Source organism: Strongylocentrotus purpuratus, unplaced genomic scaffold, assembly GCF_000002235.5.
Source record: "Strongylocentrotus purpuratus isolate Spur 01 unplaced genomic scaffold, Spur_5.0 spur5_scaffold_3, whole genome shotgun sequence".
Lineage (NCBI taxonomy): Eukaryota > Metazoa > Echinodermata > Echinoidea > Camarodonta > Strongylocentrotidae > Strongylocentrotus > Strongylocentrotus purpuratus.
Genome location: NW_022145609.1, coordinates 29,865,754 through 29,885,659, shown reverse-complemented (window position 1 = coordinate 29,885,659; position 19,906 = coordinate 29,865,754). Strand labels below are relative to the sequence as shown.

General features: G+C 38.6%; 1 protein-coding gene and 1 non-coding gene across 2 annotated transcripts; one reads left to right on the top strand and one right to left on the bottom strand.

Annotated features, from left to right (window-relative positions):
- Positions 1–1,603: 1,603 nt before the first annotated feature.
- Positions 1,604–14,068, top strand: LOC764996 (phospholipase A2). The gene is made up of 4 exons (XM_030996940.1): positions 1,604–1,819; positions 10,777–10,924; positions 11,293–11,429; positions 12,769–14,068. Exons 1-4 carry the CDS (start codon positions 1,744–1,746, stop codon positions 12,888–12,890), a joined length of 483 nt encoding a protein of 160 aa, XP_030852800.1. The 5' UTR covers positions 1,604–1,743; the 3' UTR covers positions 12,891–14,068.
- On the bottom strand, positions 6,809–6,880 carry TRNAG-UCC. Its single transcript has one exon. It is a non-coding gene; the product is annotated as a tRNA-Gly (tRNA).
- Positions 14,069–19,906: the final 5,838 nt, after the last annotated feature.

Genomic DNA, 19,906 nt, shown 5'->3' with positions numbered 1-19,906 from the left:
GAGGAGAGAGAGAGAGAGAGGGGGAGAGAGAGAGACATATAGAGAGAGGGGGAGGGAGAGAGAGAGACAGAGAGAGAGAGAGACAGAGAGAGAGAGAGAGAGAGAGAGAGGATGGGAGAGAGCGAGAAGGAGATAATGAGAAAAGGTAGAAAGAATGAGAATGGGGAAAAGAATGATAGAGGAGAGAATGATAGAAGGATAAATATATAGAGAGAGAGCGAGAGAGAGAGAGAGAGAGAGAGAGAGAGGGGGGGAGAGAGAGAGGGTGAGAGAGGGAGGGAGAGGGATGGAGGAGAGACACACACACGCATACACAAAGAGGGGAAGAGGGGTGAGACAAAGAGAGGTAGTAAGTGGGAGAGAGAAAGAAATAAAGAGAGACAGCAATGCAAAGAAAAAGATAATAGAGGCTGAGACACAGGAGTAACAGTGAACATATTCTTGAAATATGAACAGATCGGTAGAAAGTCATTATCAAAATGGGCGAAAAAAGCTCAGGATAAGAGATTCATTATCAGGACAGTGATACTAAACATCATATTTCTTTTCACTTGTTTTCCTCCCTCTCTCTCTCTCCCTCTCTCGTCTCATTTCCCCCTTTCTCATTGTCTTCCTCGCTCTCTCTCGCTCTCTCTCTCTCTCTCTCTCTCTCTCCCTCCCCCCCCCCCCCCCCCCTCTGTCAATGTCTCCCTCTCACACACACTCTCTATTTCTATTTATCTCTCCCTATCTCGCGTTCCCCCATTTTCTAACTTTCTCCCTCTATCCCTCTCCCATCCTCCTCCCCCCCCCCCCCTCTCTCTCTCTCTCTCTCTCTCTCTCTCTCCCTTTCTCTCTTTATCTATCTATCTATCCCTTTCTCTTTACTCTTTCACTTAACTCTCTCCCTCTGATTTTCTTCTTCAATCAAATTTTCTCGGATTGAACAAATCAGGGGCGTTTTACAACAGCTTAAAAAGTCTTAACATTTTTCTCAAGGGTTGTCAACTGCAATGGCGTCAGTCATAAAAGGAAATATCGTCTGAAAGGAACATGATGTAAAACAGATTTTGTATCTACAATGTATATCTGATTCTTTTTATCTTAACGATATGTTTGAATAATCATGTGAGTAGATGTTACTTGGGACTCTCATTAAAAGGGACTGTATGTGTTATCAGCTCATAACAATATTGTTGAAAATGTAGATAATATTGATCGCAACCCCCACCCCTACAAGCAATATCTTGACAGACATGTAATATTCAATGAAGTAAAAAAAGGTAGAAATCTTTCAAACGAAACAACAAGGCAAATCAAATACATTTGAACTTCATTTCGCATATGAAGTTAAATATTCTGCTTTCCTGATATTTTGTGTCCTTTCCAATCAAGCAGTGAAGTTCATCCAAGAACGAAGGTAATTTGGCAATAAGCAGAGATCAAGACATCCAATCCAATCCTATTTAAATATATTGCGCCGTTGTTTTGTTTTTTGCTGCTAAGTGTTTTGAAAACAAGGAAATTAAATTAATATTCTTGATTTAGACCTAGAAATACACAGATTACCACCATAGCTACAAGCGAATTATCAAATATTGCGAAAAAAAACAAGGAATAATATTAAATAACGCGAAGTGAGCTACCCGAAACACACGCAGACGACAACATGCTATCGTGATCGTTGAGAGATATCAGTGTATCGCCTTTGTCATTGAACCGTTGAACAATCAGTACTCCTCTCCTCGAATCGTCTACTCCGAAATGGATCTAATAATGAACAGTTTCTTGACACTCATCATTATTAATGTGTGTCTTCTATTTGGAATTGGTCAAGCTGGTAAGTTTCGTTGGTATATTTTTTTTCTCTTGTTTATTAACCTTGCCAAAATTATTATATTGTCCTGTTTTAATGTTGTTGTATTGGGTACTGAAACGTATTCAATGTTTATTGATATGCAAAGTACAGATTTATTAACTAAATGGCAAAAACAACATTTTCAAAAATGTTGCCCTATGTTACCGTATTGGTAGCAATAAGAATTGTTGGTTTATATTTTAATTTGGAAAGAGAGAGGAGATTGAAAAATAGGTTCGTCTTTCTTGAATTTACACAGGTAAATAATAAAATGGTACACAAAGAGAAAAAACAATATAAATGCAGTAAATGTTTGTGATCTTTGGTACTTCCGAATTGTCTATGGAAAGATTACAACTTCACCCCTTCTTAAGGTTTAAACTCAGGTAATGTCCTAAAGAAGAGGGGGGTGGGTTACAACTGCACACTCGACCAAAAATGCTCTGTGGAATTTGATTATATTGGCCTTGCTGATGTAATGTTATTCATGATACGATTGACACTTCGATGTCGTCTGTATCCTACTTCATTGTGCTCATGATAAAAAGTATAGATCTAATACGACTACGACTGGTTATCAGGACGTCCAGAATAATTAGCAACAGCAGCAGCAGTAGTAGTAGTAGTAGTAGTAGTAGTAGTATTAGAAGTAGTAGTAGTAGTAGTAGTAGTAGTAGTAGTAGTAGTAGTAGTAGTAGTAGTAGTAGTAGAAGTAGTAGTAGTAGTAGTAGTAGTAGTAGCAGGTAGCAGTAGTAGTAGTATAGCAACAGTAGTAGTGAGTAGTAGCAGTATAGTAGCAGTAGTATAGTAAAGTAATAGAATACCTATTTAATGCTGTTACTATAATTGCTTCTCAGGTAGGTATATTACAACTATTTTACAACAAAATATTCCTCTCATATTGCAGATATCACTTATAAACGTCAAGGGTCAGTCTGTCTACGTCGATTTTATTTTCTTCATCGTTCTGAACTGTTTATATTTCCCTCTTTATATCCCCCGTACCGGCTTCCTTCTCATTTGATATATAGGTCTATTTTACTCTGACCTGTTTACGTTGTATCGTTGAGCGGCACATTATAGCGTTATCTCAAAAATCCTAGATTTACTTATTGTTTACAGTAGTTTACAACTATATCAGCTATTACATACTTTCCTGTTGATACAAACGTTAACTAATTCAGGTTTCCTATTCCCATTGTGAGCTTCCTCTTGTAATAAAAACTCTTTTCCCAAATCAGTAATTACCTAGAACTTACCACGAAAAAGTGTCAATAACGATCAGGCTACTACATGCTTTCGAGGGAATGCAAGAGGAAATTAGCAATAACCCTTAATTAACATTAAACTGAAGAATTCTACGTGCGTAGAAAGGTGCTATATAGAAGGACATGTACTATTAAGCATGAAAATCTGTAGAGTAACTCTAACTCTGGTCTAATCAGTTTTAGGACCCCTCCCCTCCCTCTTCCACTCTCTTGATAAAACTACGCCGATTTTTAATTTAACAATTGAAGTTATCGTGACAAAATCACATCTTGTTCAAGGCAAAATAGTCACATATCTCTATTCATTACTTTCTAATTTTCATAATAATAATAATAATAATAATAATAATAGCCTAATAATAGTCCACTCCAAATTTTATTAAACCGAAACGGAAATTCTTTTTGCCCAATTGATCGTGAGCCCGGCAGCCACTGAGCAGCGCCAGATCGACGTTGCTCTATCCCTTATCGTTGAACGCCAAACAAGGTAGCAACAACTCCCATCTTTTAACGTCTTTTGGTAAGGCACATTAAGTGTAATTATTGTGTGCGTTGCTGTTGACGCTAATTGTTGCTGAAGTTGGATATCGCCCACATTTGTGAACGTATTAGAAAACTTATCATTTGATGCATATTGTATCATACGACATAATCATTGTCAGATTGTCATAATCATTATCAGATTGTCTTAATCATTATCCCAACCAGCCTTGACCCTGATGATGACCTCAATCCCTCGTTCATTGTATCCATTCTCATATTATCTTATCACTCATTAAACATTGTTCAAGTTCAAGCCCTTAATTGATTGCATCCTGACGAGCTTAAATCCACTTATCTCGTCTCCTCCTATAACACATTTAATTTACTCATTTATTTGTTGACATGCTTGTGAATGAAATCGTGTTTAAATTGCCTGAGAGCACTCAGTGCATAGAATCTTAATAAACACATTCCTCAAACTTTCAGGAAAAAAATATCACTGAAGTAGTGATAGAGTTAAATAATTGTTTCTTTTCAATTCAGTGAAAATTCATTATCCCTATTCGTACAGCGGTATACAAAATATCCTAATACTAAAGAAATAGAATATTGTGATTATCTTGTCATTATTTATATTTTGTTGAATATTAAAAAAAATCGCTCTGCATAGAGCGACTACTACTACTACTATACTACTTCTACTACTACTACTACTACTACTTCTACTACTACTGCTACCACTTCTACTACTACTACTACTACTACTACTACTACTACTACTACTACTACTACTACTTCTTCTACTACTACTGCTACCACTTCTACTACTACTACTACTACTACTACTACTACTACTACTACTACTACTACTACTTCTTCTTCTTCTTCTTCCTCTACTACTACTACTACTACTAAGCCCTTGAAACCAGAGAGTAATTTCAAGTAAATTTACCGTCACCATCCATGTAGCAATCTTGCTTTCTACCATCTTTTTGAGCTTTCAGCACGTATTATAACAGTAAGTTTAAAGTACTGTATGGTTCGTTTATTATTTCGGTTCACCTATATGATCTTGCCCATGTCAGATGAGTCAAAGGGTTCTGCTTGTGGTGAGATTGTGTTTCATGGTAATATAATGTTACATTGATGTATAAATCCAGTGCCGTGATTCAAGCATTTAAAGAGACAACATTTGAATCACCCTCGCGGTTTTAGAATCTTTTCCGAACCCAGTAGAAATGAACGGAGTAAATATAAACTGTTCACTTTGATTCACCGAAAGAGAGCCCACGTGAGCCTTCTCACGGGGGCTCTTTTAGTACTGTTGGGGGCTCTTTTTTATACAAATATCCATTGAATTGGTACCTATGATACTCCTCAATTATTTGCTATTTCATCATTATCATTTCAATCAGCATTTTCTCTCTTACAAATTTACAAGCTACATAGCTGTTACTGGCCTGTGTATATAATATATACGCATACAACACTGATCTTTATGATGTCTTTAACGTGACATATCTTCTTCTCCCCTTGCAAACGAGAAAGAAAACAAGGTCATTAAAAGGGATTAAGCGACAAATAATGATTGTGATTCAAATTTATGCGAATATTTGTTTGAATAAGCACTGCTATTCACCCGAATCTTCTTTGTAAAAACAACTTTTACAAATCTCAGCCATGCTTACTGAGTTGAGACGTTCCAGTCAATGTAAAATACTCATTAAAGAATACACTTCTCCTAATCTGAAAGTGATCTTACAACACAGTGGCAGATTTGCATAGCTGAGATTTGTAAAAGTCGTTTTTACAAAGAAGATTCTGGTGAAAAGCATTGCTTAATCAAAACAAATCCTTGCATCAATTTGAATCACAATGATTATTTGTCGCATGATCCTTTTATTAAATAACCTTGTTTTCTTTTTTGTTTGCAGGGGGAGAAGAAGCTATGTCAAGTTAAGAAATCATAAAGATCAGTAATTGTATTATGCGTATATACATATGATACCAGAACAAAATAATTATCAGAATGTCATTATGGAATACCTCTATACAAATACCACATTGTCTTTAGCCCGTATCAGTATTAGTATGATCCAATATAAAGCTATTATTCTTTATTTAATTCAGTATAATGCTTTTCCTCAAAAATAGTTTTGCTATTTTTTTAGGGTTGAGACGCTAAGGAATGGTTTCAAATGTACATTACACGAACCCTGAACCATTGCAAAATGATGGTGGTTCTCTCTCTCTCTCTCTCTCTCTTTATTTTAATCATGCATTATCAACTACATATAAAGCAGCAACCAAAAACTTAGGGTTATCTGAGATAGGTGAAAGTAAGAGTTAAAAAGAAAGTCATGCTAAAACGGCGCTTCACTTCCCCCCCCCCTGAAAAAAAAATAGATTAGTAGTCCTCCTTTCCAGCATCCCCCCCCCCCCGCTTTAATATCACATTTTCACTTGGCAGCCCAAGGGGGCTGGGGGTGGGAGGAGGGGGTTAAACCCCCTACCCCCCTCCCCCCCCCCCCCCCGTAGATCTGCCCATGTTACCATATCATTCCACGACATCTTGGTCTTCCTCTTCTTCTCAATAGGGACTTTTAGATTTGCGTGGACGTGGACGTGTTACGTCCTTTTAAGGCACATTAAGGTTCATTATTTGCTGGTCATTTGAAATTACCAGATTTCAGCGGGTTAACGCTTTCACAACGAAAAACTTCTCCATGACCATCTTTCTGCCCTTGCGCGATCGTGATTTAATTCAACAGATAACAGCCAATGATGACGTCATAAGTGATAATAATCGCATTCATATATTTGTCATGCTTTATACAGGTTTACATTTTGAAATGAGATTAAACGGATGAGTGAAGATTATCATAGTTATTTTAGGAAAATGTACTTATGACGTCACTGATATTTGGCAACCCCATGACAGCTGGTCATATTTTAGACGATTATGACCGTTTATATTGTTTTTTGCTTGTTTATATTACCATATTTTGCAGTCGCTGTAATATGAGTTAAAAGCCGCATGCACTTCAAGCGCAGGCTTACGCTGCAATTCTTCTGCATTTGGTAGTCAGTCGTTCCCGGCATTTTGTTGCATAAATTGTGTTATTCATTGCGATTTGAAAAAAATATTATAATAATAACAATAAAAATGTTACTTATAAAGCGCTTACCACCGAAGTCTCTAAGCGCTAAAAAAAAACGTTGCGTTGGCCGGGAGTCGAACCCGGGTCAATTGCTTGGAAGGCAACTATGCTAACCGCTATACCACCAACGCTTCATATTACCACAATGTATCAAATATTCGTATTGTTACTGATTATTATTGTATGAAAAATTCAGAAATCGTTAAATAAAATAAAATAGAATAAAACTTATATCGCGGTTTGCAGACTTGTTCACAATCATATTTGCATGGTTTCCCCATAGGGATTTAAGATAACAACCATCAATTTCTATGTAGATGATATAAGATATCCTAAGCATTCACATTTCTTACCAGTTAGATAAAAAAAAACACCATCAAACCAACAAGCCATGCATTAAATCAAGCATTGTTAACTAAAAGCCATTGATATTTATTGTGGTAATTGTAATAGGCCTATAATTATTGTTAGAGTTTTATGTGTTCAAGCAAGATGGATCGGATTGGTTAGTCAGGCCGACATTGCGGCAAGCAAAATTATATATTTAAAAAAAAAGACATTGTATTCAAAATCTAAGCAATCTTGCACCGTAAAATAGAAATCTACCTGAGAAATTACTTTGATTTGATCACGGAATCTGTGGTAGGGTCCATGATTTGATCAATCGCTTTTGAGAGAGTGTGTTTTTCTTCTATATATAGTGATATTCTACCCTTCATTTTGAGGCAGTTTGGAATTTCTATGTAATAGCTTTATTTCCTCAATAACTGATATTACGGTCATAAAAGCTTTCAAAATTCCCTTCATGGCTACCGGTCATATCTTGTCTAACTTGTGACGTGGAGAATTATGACTTAAACAGTCCCTGGCTTATATCATTATAGACTAGATTATATGTCAGGCAAAGAAATATTTTCTTGTCCATGTCATTCATGCGTTGACTAGTAAGCTATGTGATATTAGGGACTTTTCGATTCTGCACGACGAGAACGCGGACTGCCCTTTTAAGGCAATGTGACGTCACTGCCAGTACCTTATAAGGGCGTCACATTGCCTTAAAAGGGCAGTCCACGTTCTCGTCGTGCAGAATCTAAAAGTCTCTAGTAATCTGAAGGAGACATGAAAATGTTCTTGAACTACTCCTGAACCCTTGCCTTCTCAGTGGTGTTATGTGTTTACATCACGCAAGATTCGTCTACATTTCCGCCAGAAATAGAATTTACTAATCCATTTTGATTTCCTCCAAGTCATGTTCACTCCTCTGTCTCCGTTCGTCTTATATTTTGTTGTATATGTGTCGGTCTGCCTGAAACCTCACCCCCCCCCCCCCCCCCCCGTCCTCTGGGCGCTCAGATCACACTCTCGCTTTCTCTCTCTCTCTTGGAAAAATCTTTAACAGTACCCAAAATCTGTTTTGGGGCGATCGAAAACATAAAAGAGAAATATAGAAGAGAAAAGAGAGAGAGACAGTCGGACACAGGCAGACAGACAGATGGAGAGATACGTATGCCACCACTGGGTGTAAACAAACAAATATTTTGTATAAAACCATCGTCTCCAGCCCCTATTCCCGATAAAGTACAGTATTAAAGAAACAAATTCTTACACCACCTACCCCTCCCCCCCCCCCCCTCTTTTTTTAACTGAGAAAGCATTGGGAAGGCCGGATGGATTCCTGAAATCATGTTCCCGTGTAACATTATACAATTATTTAAGCACAAAACATGGCTCTCCCTCTTTCAAACTACCCGGATCCGCCCCTGTTGTGATTCTACGATGTTGCCACAGAATCTTTCCTGCTCTTATAGATTGCAGGGTAGGTAGCTCTTCAAACTGGATCTCTACCTTTGAGGGTAATTTGAAGAGGAAGTTTCGTCTCATCTTGGAGGATGCTACCTATCATGTAGACTGATCAATGTCGTGCTAATGGGGGTTCTCCCGGGCGTTTCCCCCATCTCTGTCCAAACCATCTCAGTGTATAGTTGTGAAGAGAGAGACACTTCTTTGTTTTCAGTCTATCGGCGTAATAAGATGCATGCTTTAATATTCCCAGAAGCTCAAATGACGAACCTATTCCTCAACCGTTGGTGATAATCATATGCATGTACATAGTTGGAATCTACCTTGCTTGAATTAGTTGCTATGTCGGGAAAGCACAGATGAATCTGGATCGTCAAGATCTGTGTTTATAATTCATCTATTTGTATATTCTTCATATATCACGGTTCCGTATTCACATTCATATTCACGAGGCGATAGGGGCAGTGATTTTGCACAATATTTTTTTGTTAAAATTGTCTACAAGATCTCTTTAGTTTATTTTTCAGTATAAGCAACAATATGTTATGAAAAGATGGTCAGTGATGAATGATTCAAATATAAAATCTATATTTGTTAGATATTTTACATGGATTAACCATTGATTTTAAGATAGCGTGCATTAAAGCCCGTCTGCACTAGTTTGGCCAGGGGGATTAGAACTCCCTGCAAGGTCACTGGCAGGTGATTATCTCATCAAATCAGCTCTCAACTAACATAAGAAAAAAGGGATCATGGGGGACCAACAGGCACCGATTAGGGATTGTTTGCTATGTAGAGGGGTGCAGGTAGCTATGAGTATTACAGTGGGACTTTAAAGCCCATACATTAGTCTTCACTGACCCCGGTTGTATCTGTTTTTCCCTAATTGCCCTCCTTTATCCTTGCTTTAACCATGATCTGATACACATAAAATTCAAGTTCATTTCTTGTCAAATGAGATCATGGACAAATTACAACACACGTGTAAGAAAATGTGAGCACTACAGCATTATCAGGTTATGTCATTATATGCAAGGTGGATAAGTGGAAGTAAGCAGTGTAAACATAGGCCTAGCTTATTAAAAATAGTAAATGTTGTCTATGTACATTATTTATTTTCTATTTTTCTTCTCATTAGTCTTTTTAACATGAATGTTTCATTCTTCGATGAAGATTGTTCAGTTATCATCACCATCATCATCACTTTAACGATGTTTTTTCTTCAACATCACCCTCATTTCAAGAATAAACACAGTCGCGTTGATATTCATATATTATCATCTCTTTGGTCATTTTAAGGAATTCTCTATTCTTATCGATATCATTTCGAACAAACTCACTCAACCCTCTCATTTCGCAAAAAAAACCTCAAAAACAATAGCAACAACAGCAACCACAGCAACCACAACAGCAACAGCAACAACGAGAATAACAACAGTCACGTCTATGTTACGTGAGCTTAAAGATTAATCAGATCTTATTTACATAAGGTAGCCACATCAGTAATAATACTGCTCTTCCCGCAGGTCCTGCAATTATTATTACCCCGTCAATTGCCAGGTAGCCATTGACACCTGGGTGGAGAGTTGCAAATGTGGGTCTCGCCCAGTGGCGTTTTTCAAGGTTGGGGGGGGGGGGTTTAAAATCGGGTCCAAAATTTCGCAACGACTCAGGAAAATTTGAAAATCGCGCCGCCCAAAAAGTCGCTCAGTGGGGGGGGGGGGGGGGGGTAAGCGGACACTTTTTTTTGGGGGGGGGGGAGTCCAAAAAAAATCGCAACGACTCAGCCAGCCGAAAAGTCGCTCAGTGGGGGGGGGGGGTAAGCGGAAACTTTTTTTTTTTTTTTTTTTGGTCTCAAAATTTGAAAATTTGACATTTTGCTCCGTTGGGGGGGAGTAAGGTCACCTTTCTTAGGTCAGCCATGGGGGTAATTTTTTTTTTTTTAATAATTAAAAAAAAAAAAAATAGGGATTTCTTAGGGGGGTTTACACACATAAAAATACCAAAGGGGGGGTTTAACCCCCCCAAACACCCCCCCTGCGTACGCGCCTGGTCTCGCCAAAGGACGTAATAGTGCCGGCAGGGAATCGAACCCTAAAACCCTTGAATTGGGAGTCAAGTGATTGACCGACTGTATTTCGACACCTATATTCGTGTTTCAAAGAGCGCACAAGTTCATTCGCCACTTCATATTGTTGTTCTTTTATTTATTCATTTTATTTTTCAGACTTGGTCCACCGGAGAAGACCTCGTGCAATATGGCAGTTTTCATCGATGATCGAGTGCGCCACCGGTCGGCCAGCATTGCATTATAATAACTATGGGTGCTGGTGCGGATTAGGAGGAGGAGGAGAACCTGTTGATGAGGTGGATAAGTAAGTATTGTTACCATGGCAACGTTGTATCTTAGTCAACTTTGGCATGAGTTTTGTTATTGTCATGTTGATGTAGAAACTAAATGGTTCTTTGAAACCATGGCGTTAGGAACCTATAGGACTCGACACCATCAAATGGAAGGCCTACCCAGGTGTATGATGATGGAAAAGGCATCTTTTTTTCTTCGAATTCTTTCTTCTTCTTTTATTGTAAATTCACTTCTACTTTTGAGGGCAAATTTGTGTAACTTTGCGATAACTTTAAATCAACTTAAGTAAAATAAATTAAACAAATATATAGATCAATAAATAGATCAATACAACTCTAAGCAAGTTCAATACGCCTTTTCACATCCTATTCCATACAGGTGCTGTCGCTCCCACGATGAGTGTTACGATTATCTCACTGAAGAGGGTACATGTTCTATCCTCTCTCTCTACTTAACTTCATACCTCTATGAAAGAAGACACTGCCAGGAGATGGAGGAGCCTAGTATATCATGCGGTAAGATATGAACAGATCGCAAAGACTTTCGAAAAATCAACCAAAGGTAGTTTGTTTCGATAGCCTTGTCCGTTACCTTTTGATATCTAAGATGATTACAATTAGGGGAGGCGCGATATAGCTCAGTCGGTAGAGCAGTGGTCTCGTAATCCGGTGACCCGGGTTCGAAACCAAGGCGATGCGCCAGTGCCCTTTGGTAAGGCATTAATCCTCATTACCAGGTCCCTCGGAGAGGACCTTAAGCCGTCGGCTGTCTGGTTGCTTACTAACAAGCATTTATGCTCTCTTAGCAGTCAGGTAAAATAACAACCACCACCATTCAATGACTAGTTACGCAATCCGAACATGATTTGTATCGGCAGTACACTACTGTATTGGAATTGAAAGGTTGATTTCTCGAAAGTTCTTGCGATCGTCTTAATAATGACTTCTTCTCAAACTTTGTAGAGGGGACCAATTATGCCAAAATATTTTGCTCTTATATTTTCGGGTTCCATGTCGGCATTTTAATTTGTATCCAAAGTATCAGCTTTACAAATACTTCTGTGAAGATGAAAGAGACTTATCACTGACAAAGTGATTATCCCCATGATTTTCTTCAAATATATGATAAACTTATCCTATTGATATTAATATACCATTTTCTAATTTACAATCCTTTTTTTTTCCTTCGTACGTTTAACTTATTACTGAATTTTTAAATTTACTGTGTTGAATGCATTTTTATATGATACAACGTAAACCAAGTATTGTTAGTCTTTGGACTTTTTATTTGGTATATTTTTAATAAAACCGAATTGAATTTGAATTTGAATTTGAATTTGACTTGAAGTTTGCAGAAAGCCCAACCGAATAAGCCTATAAATATTATTGTGAAATAGAATGGAGGTCTGGCATTGGGGACGATGGATGTTCTCTGCGACTACATGGACCAGTACATCAGCCAAACAGAAATGAATAACGGGAGAAAGAAAAAAGTTTGCGTGCGTATTCTCTACACTGACAGCACGCCTAGCTATCCCTTCTCCCAAGTCCACGGGTCGTCATGAACCAACGAAATATGTAACTAAGGACCCCCCTTCCCCCCTCCCCCCCCCCCCCCACAAATACCACCACAACAGCTACGCTACAGCTTATTGGTTTTAACCATCACTATTGGGGCACAACTGCTCGCCCGTCTCCCCTTTAAGTGACATACTTTCAGTACTTAAACTGTGCCCCCCCCCTTTCCCTTTGCTTTTCAGCAAAGTTATAAATGTATTGCCCCCTTATTTACGAAAGCCTTGATCTACCCCTGTTGTACAATGATCTGTTATGTTTTTGTCTTCCACAACTACAGGGGAAGGATCTCCATGCCGAACTGGGTTGTGCGACTGCGACCGAGAGGCGGCGCTCTGCTTAGCTCATGCAAAGTACAACGATCATCGTCATAACTACGACAAAGACTTATGCATCCCATGATCAACACAAGCAAGTAAACCCTTGGAAATGGGCGATAAAACGCGGCTGCCGGTCTGATTTTCGATTGAACAATGCAGATTTGGGATGGAAATCATCAAATGGGAGAACATGCCGTCGATTCTAAATTGAAGATCATAAAATTGTCTTAATGCTTACTCTTGAAATTGTTCACTAAGGCTTATATCCCACGAAAGCAATTTACCACCTCACTAAAAGCCCTTTCCTACATTAAAATTATGTAATGTTGTACACAAGAGGTGGTTACCCCTTCATAATTATTATTATCTTCATACGTGAGCAGTACAAAACGGTGGATTTGGATGATGGGGCATCACCCCCCCCCCCCCCCAAAAAAAACAAAACAAAACAAAACATATACGTAGAAATGATGAACTTCCCAAGGAACTCACTCCAACTAAATCTTTCTTAAATATCTTATTTTTTTCTTCTTCGATGGCTTCAAAAGGGATGGGGCGTCTACCGGCTCTTTCCGAGTTGCATTCGCTACTGTGATTGACTAATAGCCCACAGTTACACCATGAGACCCGGCGCCAGACCGACATCAGACAGAACAAAAAATTACATTACTCCGAATGACCAAGAATCGATCGTTTATGTGTCGGTCTCAAGTCGGCCCTGCGGTGTGTCTTGGTCATGTGGTAAAACGATTTTTACTTTTACCGCTTTAATAATAATAATAATATTCCGCTTTTGTATAGCGCCCAATACATCCACCCAACGATGTGCCTGAGCGCCTCACAGATATATTATTACCCCGGTCATCGGATTCAGGCTTACCCGCACACAATGTATCCACATTCTCCACTCTCTGGGGAGCATTGCGGCAAGTCACCATTTTACAAGCTTTACCTATTAGGGTCCTGCATTTATTGCCTACTATTTTATCGAGTAACAATAGATCCAAAATTACTGGAAAACACTTCAATTTTGCATTCCAAAGTGATGGTCGATATAATTATAGGGCCTACTGATCTTAATCATTTTAACGTTTCACGGATAATGTACATTCTATAAAGTTTAGTCGTCAAGGCTTGTATATTCATAATTCTTCCGGTTTAGGCTAATACCTTATTTTGTCGGCGAAACGAGGAGATGGGAAAGAGAGAACCAATTTTAGAGAATAATCACAAAAATTAGGAAGGACTCCCCCCCCCCCCCCCCCAAAAAAAAAAAATATATATATATATATATATATATTTATATAGGTTGAAGGTTCATGGGAAAGGAATACCAAAAAGAGGAGAAATACATGTATAAGATGGTTATATAAAGGATGACCTTCGAATGACGGTTACGGGTATTTCGAGAACCCCAATGAATTTGGAGATTCTGTTTTTCTTCGTGAAACACTAATCGAAGACCGGGGGGGGGGTACTCAGATTTGGTTTTGACAGGGGTGTGCCAATGAAGCCTCGAAACTCCAACCAATTTTAATGGGTCATTTTGGCGGATTTTTTTTCTTCTTCAAACTAAAAGCCCATTTTCCAAAAATTTCGGGTGTTTGCAAGGCAAAAACCCTGGTTTTTTTGAAATTTTCAAAATTTTGAAAAAGTGGACCCATATTTAGGGTTTTTTGTTAAAAATAGGAACCATGTTTCGGGATTTTTTGTGAAAAAGTTACCCAATAGAGCGGCACACCCCCGTATGTCTTAATATGTGAGTCCCCTCCCCCCCCCCCCCCCCCTCCGGAATCGAAGTATATCATATGGAATATATTTCTTAACTGTTGTCTACAATTAACATGATAGTGTTGATATTTATAATTTTATATATATATATTAAAGATACCTTGTGGCTGTATAGTTTTATCACTATGATTCGGGTTGTTTATTATGTTTTGAAATGGAATACTTATCTGTAACTCAATATCATGTTAACATTTACATAATATGTCTTCCTAAATATAGAATCACGTTCAAGAATATGATAATGTTGATATCTATGATTTTATATATATCCATTAAAGATACCTCGTGGCTGTAAAGTTTTATCACTTTGATTCGGTTTGTTTATTATGTTTTGAAATGGAATACTCATCTGTAACTCAATATCATGTTAACATTTACATGACTCCCAAAATTTAGAATCACGTTCAACAATAAGAATTTTGTCTACATTTAACATGATAATGTTGTGATGTCTTTATTGTGTAGGCTTACTACTTGAACTTGTGCTTTTAAAGAGAGATTTATTTCCAAGCGGTTGGGACGCCTTTACTTTTGTTATCTTACTGTTCGAAATGACTTTGATTTATAAACTAAAAGGCTACAATGGTTAGATAATTTCTTTTAATCTCCTCGTGTATGTTTATTGTAGAATGGCGGTGTGATGTTTCAATATGTGTATGTTTTTTCGTTTGTTTGTTTGTTTATTCCAGTTATTGTTATATTTTGTCTTTGATTCTTGTTTGTTAGTTTGCATTTTGCTTTTGTTGTTATGCTTTGGTGTGTTTTTGTTTTGCATACTAAGAATGTTGTAAATATTATATGCATTATTGATGTTTGATGTTGATTCATCCATTTTTTTGTATCTCAATAAAACCATAATGATATTAACATTGTGTAACTATTTCATCATTTTTTCAATGAATTTACGAGTTTATGTTGATGTACCCTTTCTTGACCTAGCCTACATCTACAAACTATTTGGGGAGCGAAACAGCCCTCGAAATCCGGGGCATCGTAAAGCTACGAATTTACTATATATGATTGTGACTAAATATCATTGATGAACATATTTCTTGGGGGCCTTCCCGAAAGAGTCACCCCATCCTGCTCAATAGATGTAACAGCTTTAAGTTACTTAGACCATCTAAGATATTCACAAAAAGGTTGTAGCTCTTTCGTTGGGCCGTCAGGTTGCTCCCCCCCCCCCCCCCCTGCCTCCCCCGGAAGAAAAAATAGTCAATTTAACCCAAACTTGGTGGGAAGGAATCACAGGGACGCTATCTGTCCAAACCCGACGGTGGTTATGTTGAGACTGAAAACTTTTCCATGTGATAGTCTAAGTTGGTCTAACTTGTCAATCTTACAGGCTAAATGCGGTTACTACTTCGGAGCAGGTTCTTAGACCAATAACCGATTCTTGGCCCATTCCCATCATTCTTCAGTAGTCTTCCTGGTGACGTCATTCTATGACGTCAGTATGTAAGCGGCGTCTTATACACCCGTGTGTTAGCACACGTGAGCATTGTGGGTAAACAATTTGGGAGATACTTGAGACAGCAAACATTTATCCTGTTTTTCATTGTCAAAGATAACTGCGTCACACGACCAAAAGTAAATATCAAATCAGAATATATCTATAGAAACTGGGATATGATATATATGCTAACAAATATAAATGATCACATATGATTCATATATCTCCGAATGAACAGGATAAATAATAGTTCTGTCGCGCTTCTATTGGCAGAGTTTAGGAAGTCTGATTTCCTGGTTCGGTCATGGCTCTCCATCTTTAAAAACTTGTAAATAAATTCGTATTTGTGTTATGTTTTCATGGAGACTTTTCAAAACTGCATCATTACAATCTCCTATCCTAGATCCTTCGGCTATCGGTTAAATCTACCGCCCCCCCCCCCCCTCCCCCTCCACATAACAAGATTATTATTTTAGAGATATACATGTATCAAGATCCAGAATAAATCCACACACAAAAACAAGAATAAGTGTCAATGTAAAAGAACAGAAACGTACGCCCTATATTCAGATAATTAATCAAAGCATTTTGGGGTATATTGAAGCAAAATACATAACAACCAAAAATGAATAATCAGCAATACCGCATTTTTGGACGGTATGAAGTAACGAGGGCAATTTATCTTCTACTAAATATTATATACTGCACCTTGCATGCGTTTTAATTTCACTAGTTTATGGCAACTTGTATAGGGTAATCCATCATCCACAATCCTGCGTAGCGCAAAAGAATCTTATTGTGAGTTGATAAATGACAGGTTATTGTTGCATGTTTCAAGTCTTGAAAAGCGAGCCCATAGGTGTTTAAACGGATTTAGGAGGAAAGCAAACACTCGGGATGGAATATTTGCTCTCCTTTCCCCTCACACTGTTGTAAATAAAAAGTAGTTTGCTACAGGGAAAGAGATTAGTAAGTGTCGTAGATGATAGACACTCAACGCTTACGCCATTTCGCAGAGTATTTTCGATTTCATCAGGGGAAATTCATTTACAGAAAAGAAACTTATGACGACTTGTAAATACTAAAAAGGGGGAAATGATTACGACTTTATATCATGGATAGACATCTAGGTAAATGAGTGTATTGACGGTAGAAAATGATGAAAGTATAGAAGCGATCAATAAAATGTAAAGCGACTGTTTCTTCTTATTCCTCCTTCTTCTTCTATCTTTCTTTATTCCTTTCTTTCGTCATTCCTTTCTTTCTATCCTTCTTTCTTTCTTTCCTTTTGGTTATGTTGGAAGAAGAAGAGGACGAAACAAAGCGGGAAAAGGAGAATGGTAGAAGAAAAAAAGAAAAAGAAGAGAAAGGAGAAGAAGAAAAATTAGAAGTAGTAGTAGTAGTAGGTGTGTTAGTAGTGGTTGTTGTTGTTGTTATAATAGGGACTTTTAGATTCGCACGAAGACAATAGGTCTATGCTACGATCGACGTCCTGTTAAAGCACTGCCGTGAATGGAAGTACCACGTACCAGTCCACGCAAATCTAAAAGTCCCTATTAGTACAAACAGTAGTAATAGCCGACATCACACGTGCACAGATCGCATTTTTTGTATTCATGGTCTTTGAAACAAGTCGTATGACCAATCAAACACTAAACGCGTACCATTTCACCATTTATGCAACAAAATCTGAATTGGAAAGTGACGTAAACAGACTTATTTCTGCATTCACCATGGATCCTTCCAAAACAAATCTATTATTACAAATCCAATCCTCTTAACATCTACTTTCCAACAAATGACCGTTATAACACTCGCTGCATTTCCATCCGATAACAAAAAGAATTAAAGGCCAGATCTCAGCGCCATTGAAAGTAAAGGATTTTTCTCTGATTGTGAATAGAAAGGAAATCTTTGATGGGGCTCAGTGCTCAAGGGTTTTATTTCTATTCTCTCGATGTTGCACGGAGAGTGTGTCTAAGGCCAAAGTACAATTGCGTCGTCACTTCAGTGAGATTATATAAGTCGCGTTCATAATTTCTGCTGGCAGACGACATAACGTGAGCATAAATATGACTGTGTGTATAAATTGATATTGATAAAGCCTGCGCCTTCGTGAGTCCTGCATTCTGTGGATAACTGATGAAAGTGAATACTCGTTTGTTTCCTTCATCTATTACGTTCATTGAAGGATGACTGATAGGAGATGAAAGACGGGTTATTAAACAGTATTTCTGTGGCTTCGCTCCAAACATTCAACCTCGGCAAAGGATAACATTTGCATCCTCAACTCTTAAGTAAATTATTTACTGATGCAGCGGGCTGAGATTCGGGGCTGGTGAGTTCTTTTATGTTTCCACGATTTACCTGCCGACTCTTTTGTCCTAGGAAGACTAGCAAGTGTTTGGTAAACCTTTTTCGTTGGTGGCTGAAGATTGTTTAGTGTTTACCAAGCCCTCCAGTCTTCATGCAAACGCATACCTAACGGGAATGAAGAACTTACTGTTTTCATAGATTTAAGAATCCTTAGAAATGTATCCCAAACTGTTGAGTATTGATATTCATGGAAGATTCTTGAGGATTGTTAATCTTGGATAATTCTTTTGAAATCTGAGGTTCTGTTTGGAGGAATGGAGAGGGGTGTTAGCCCGGGGCGCTGGGCGCATCGAGTCTTTGTGCAGCCACCTCAAGAGGACAGACGACAAGGAAATAAGTGGATGGAGCGGGAAAGAAGACAGCTTAGTAATTCTAATGCTTCTCCACCATCCGTCGCTACAACAAATACACATGAGCGAACGACAGACCAAATCAGTTTCACTCATGGACGGCACCAGAACAGTTGTATTAGAAATGACGGAAAATCCCCACGTCTTCAACCAAAACCACCATCATCGCCATCCTCATCATTGTCGTGTTCGACATCGATAACCCCTCGACCCACTGCTACCCGCGACATCAGGGATAAAGGGTCAGACGACATAAGCAAACATAATTCATCACGGGATGCATTAACTAAACTGCAGAGCCCTCACCCGACTGTAATTAGCGAACATACTAATGAGTTTGTTAATCACGGACAGCACGAACAAACATCAGTTATTGCAAGATTAAGCCGGACGTCACTTCACGCAGCTGACTCTCATCGTTCTCGAAGGCGTGTACGGAGGAAGAGCATCGACTCGAGATCGTTTCTAAGCGACGATACGAACTCAGTGAGTTCGGGATATGGGTCACTGCCAGCCTGTCCTGAAGAGAATTTAAAATGCTCTCATCAGAAATCACAAAATTGTAAACATGGACAGAACGAGTCCAAGCCGCTGTTGCTAAGGAGAAGGAGGAGTTCGTTTTCTGTAAGCACCGGAGAGACATCCTCGAGGGCGGAATACCTCAAAGCGTTTAATGACTCCATTCGTTTACGTAATACAAAAAAGATTTCCCTTCGACAGCGACCAGCGACAGCTAATAGCAACTTGCCCGACATCGCAACGTCTCAGTCAGCTAACTGGAGAAGGTTAAGGCTTCTTGTTCAGAGTGCACCGGCCCGCGGTCGTCGACTGAAGATGGATAGCGGTACGAATGATTCGTGGGAAGATTTTGTGGCCCTTGGGATGCCTGTCGACGACCTCATTGATCTCGAGAAGACAGAGGCAATGACACCGCGTAGTATTCAGAACATCACATCGAGTCGTGAACATGAACGTGTATTGAGTGAGATTGGTGGAGACCATATCTACAGAAAAGATGGAGCATTCAAAAAGTCGATGACGGTCATTACTGGTGGGATAAAGTCAATGAACATGAATAATGTTGGGAAATCTCCGAGATCGTCGCCAAGAACACCTGATGTCGATGCT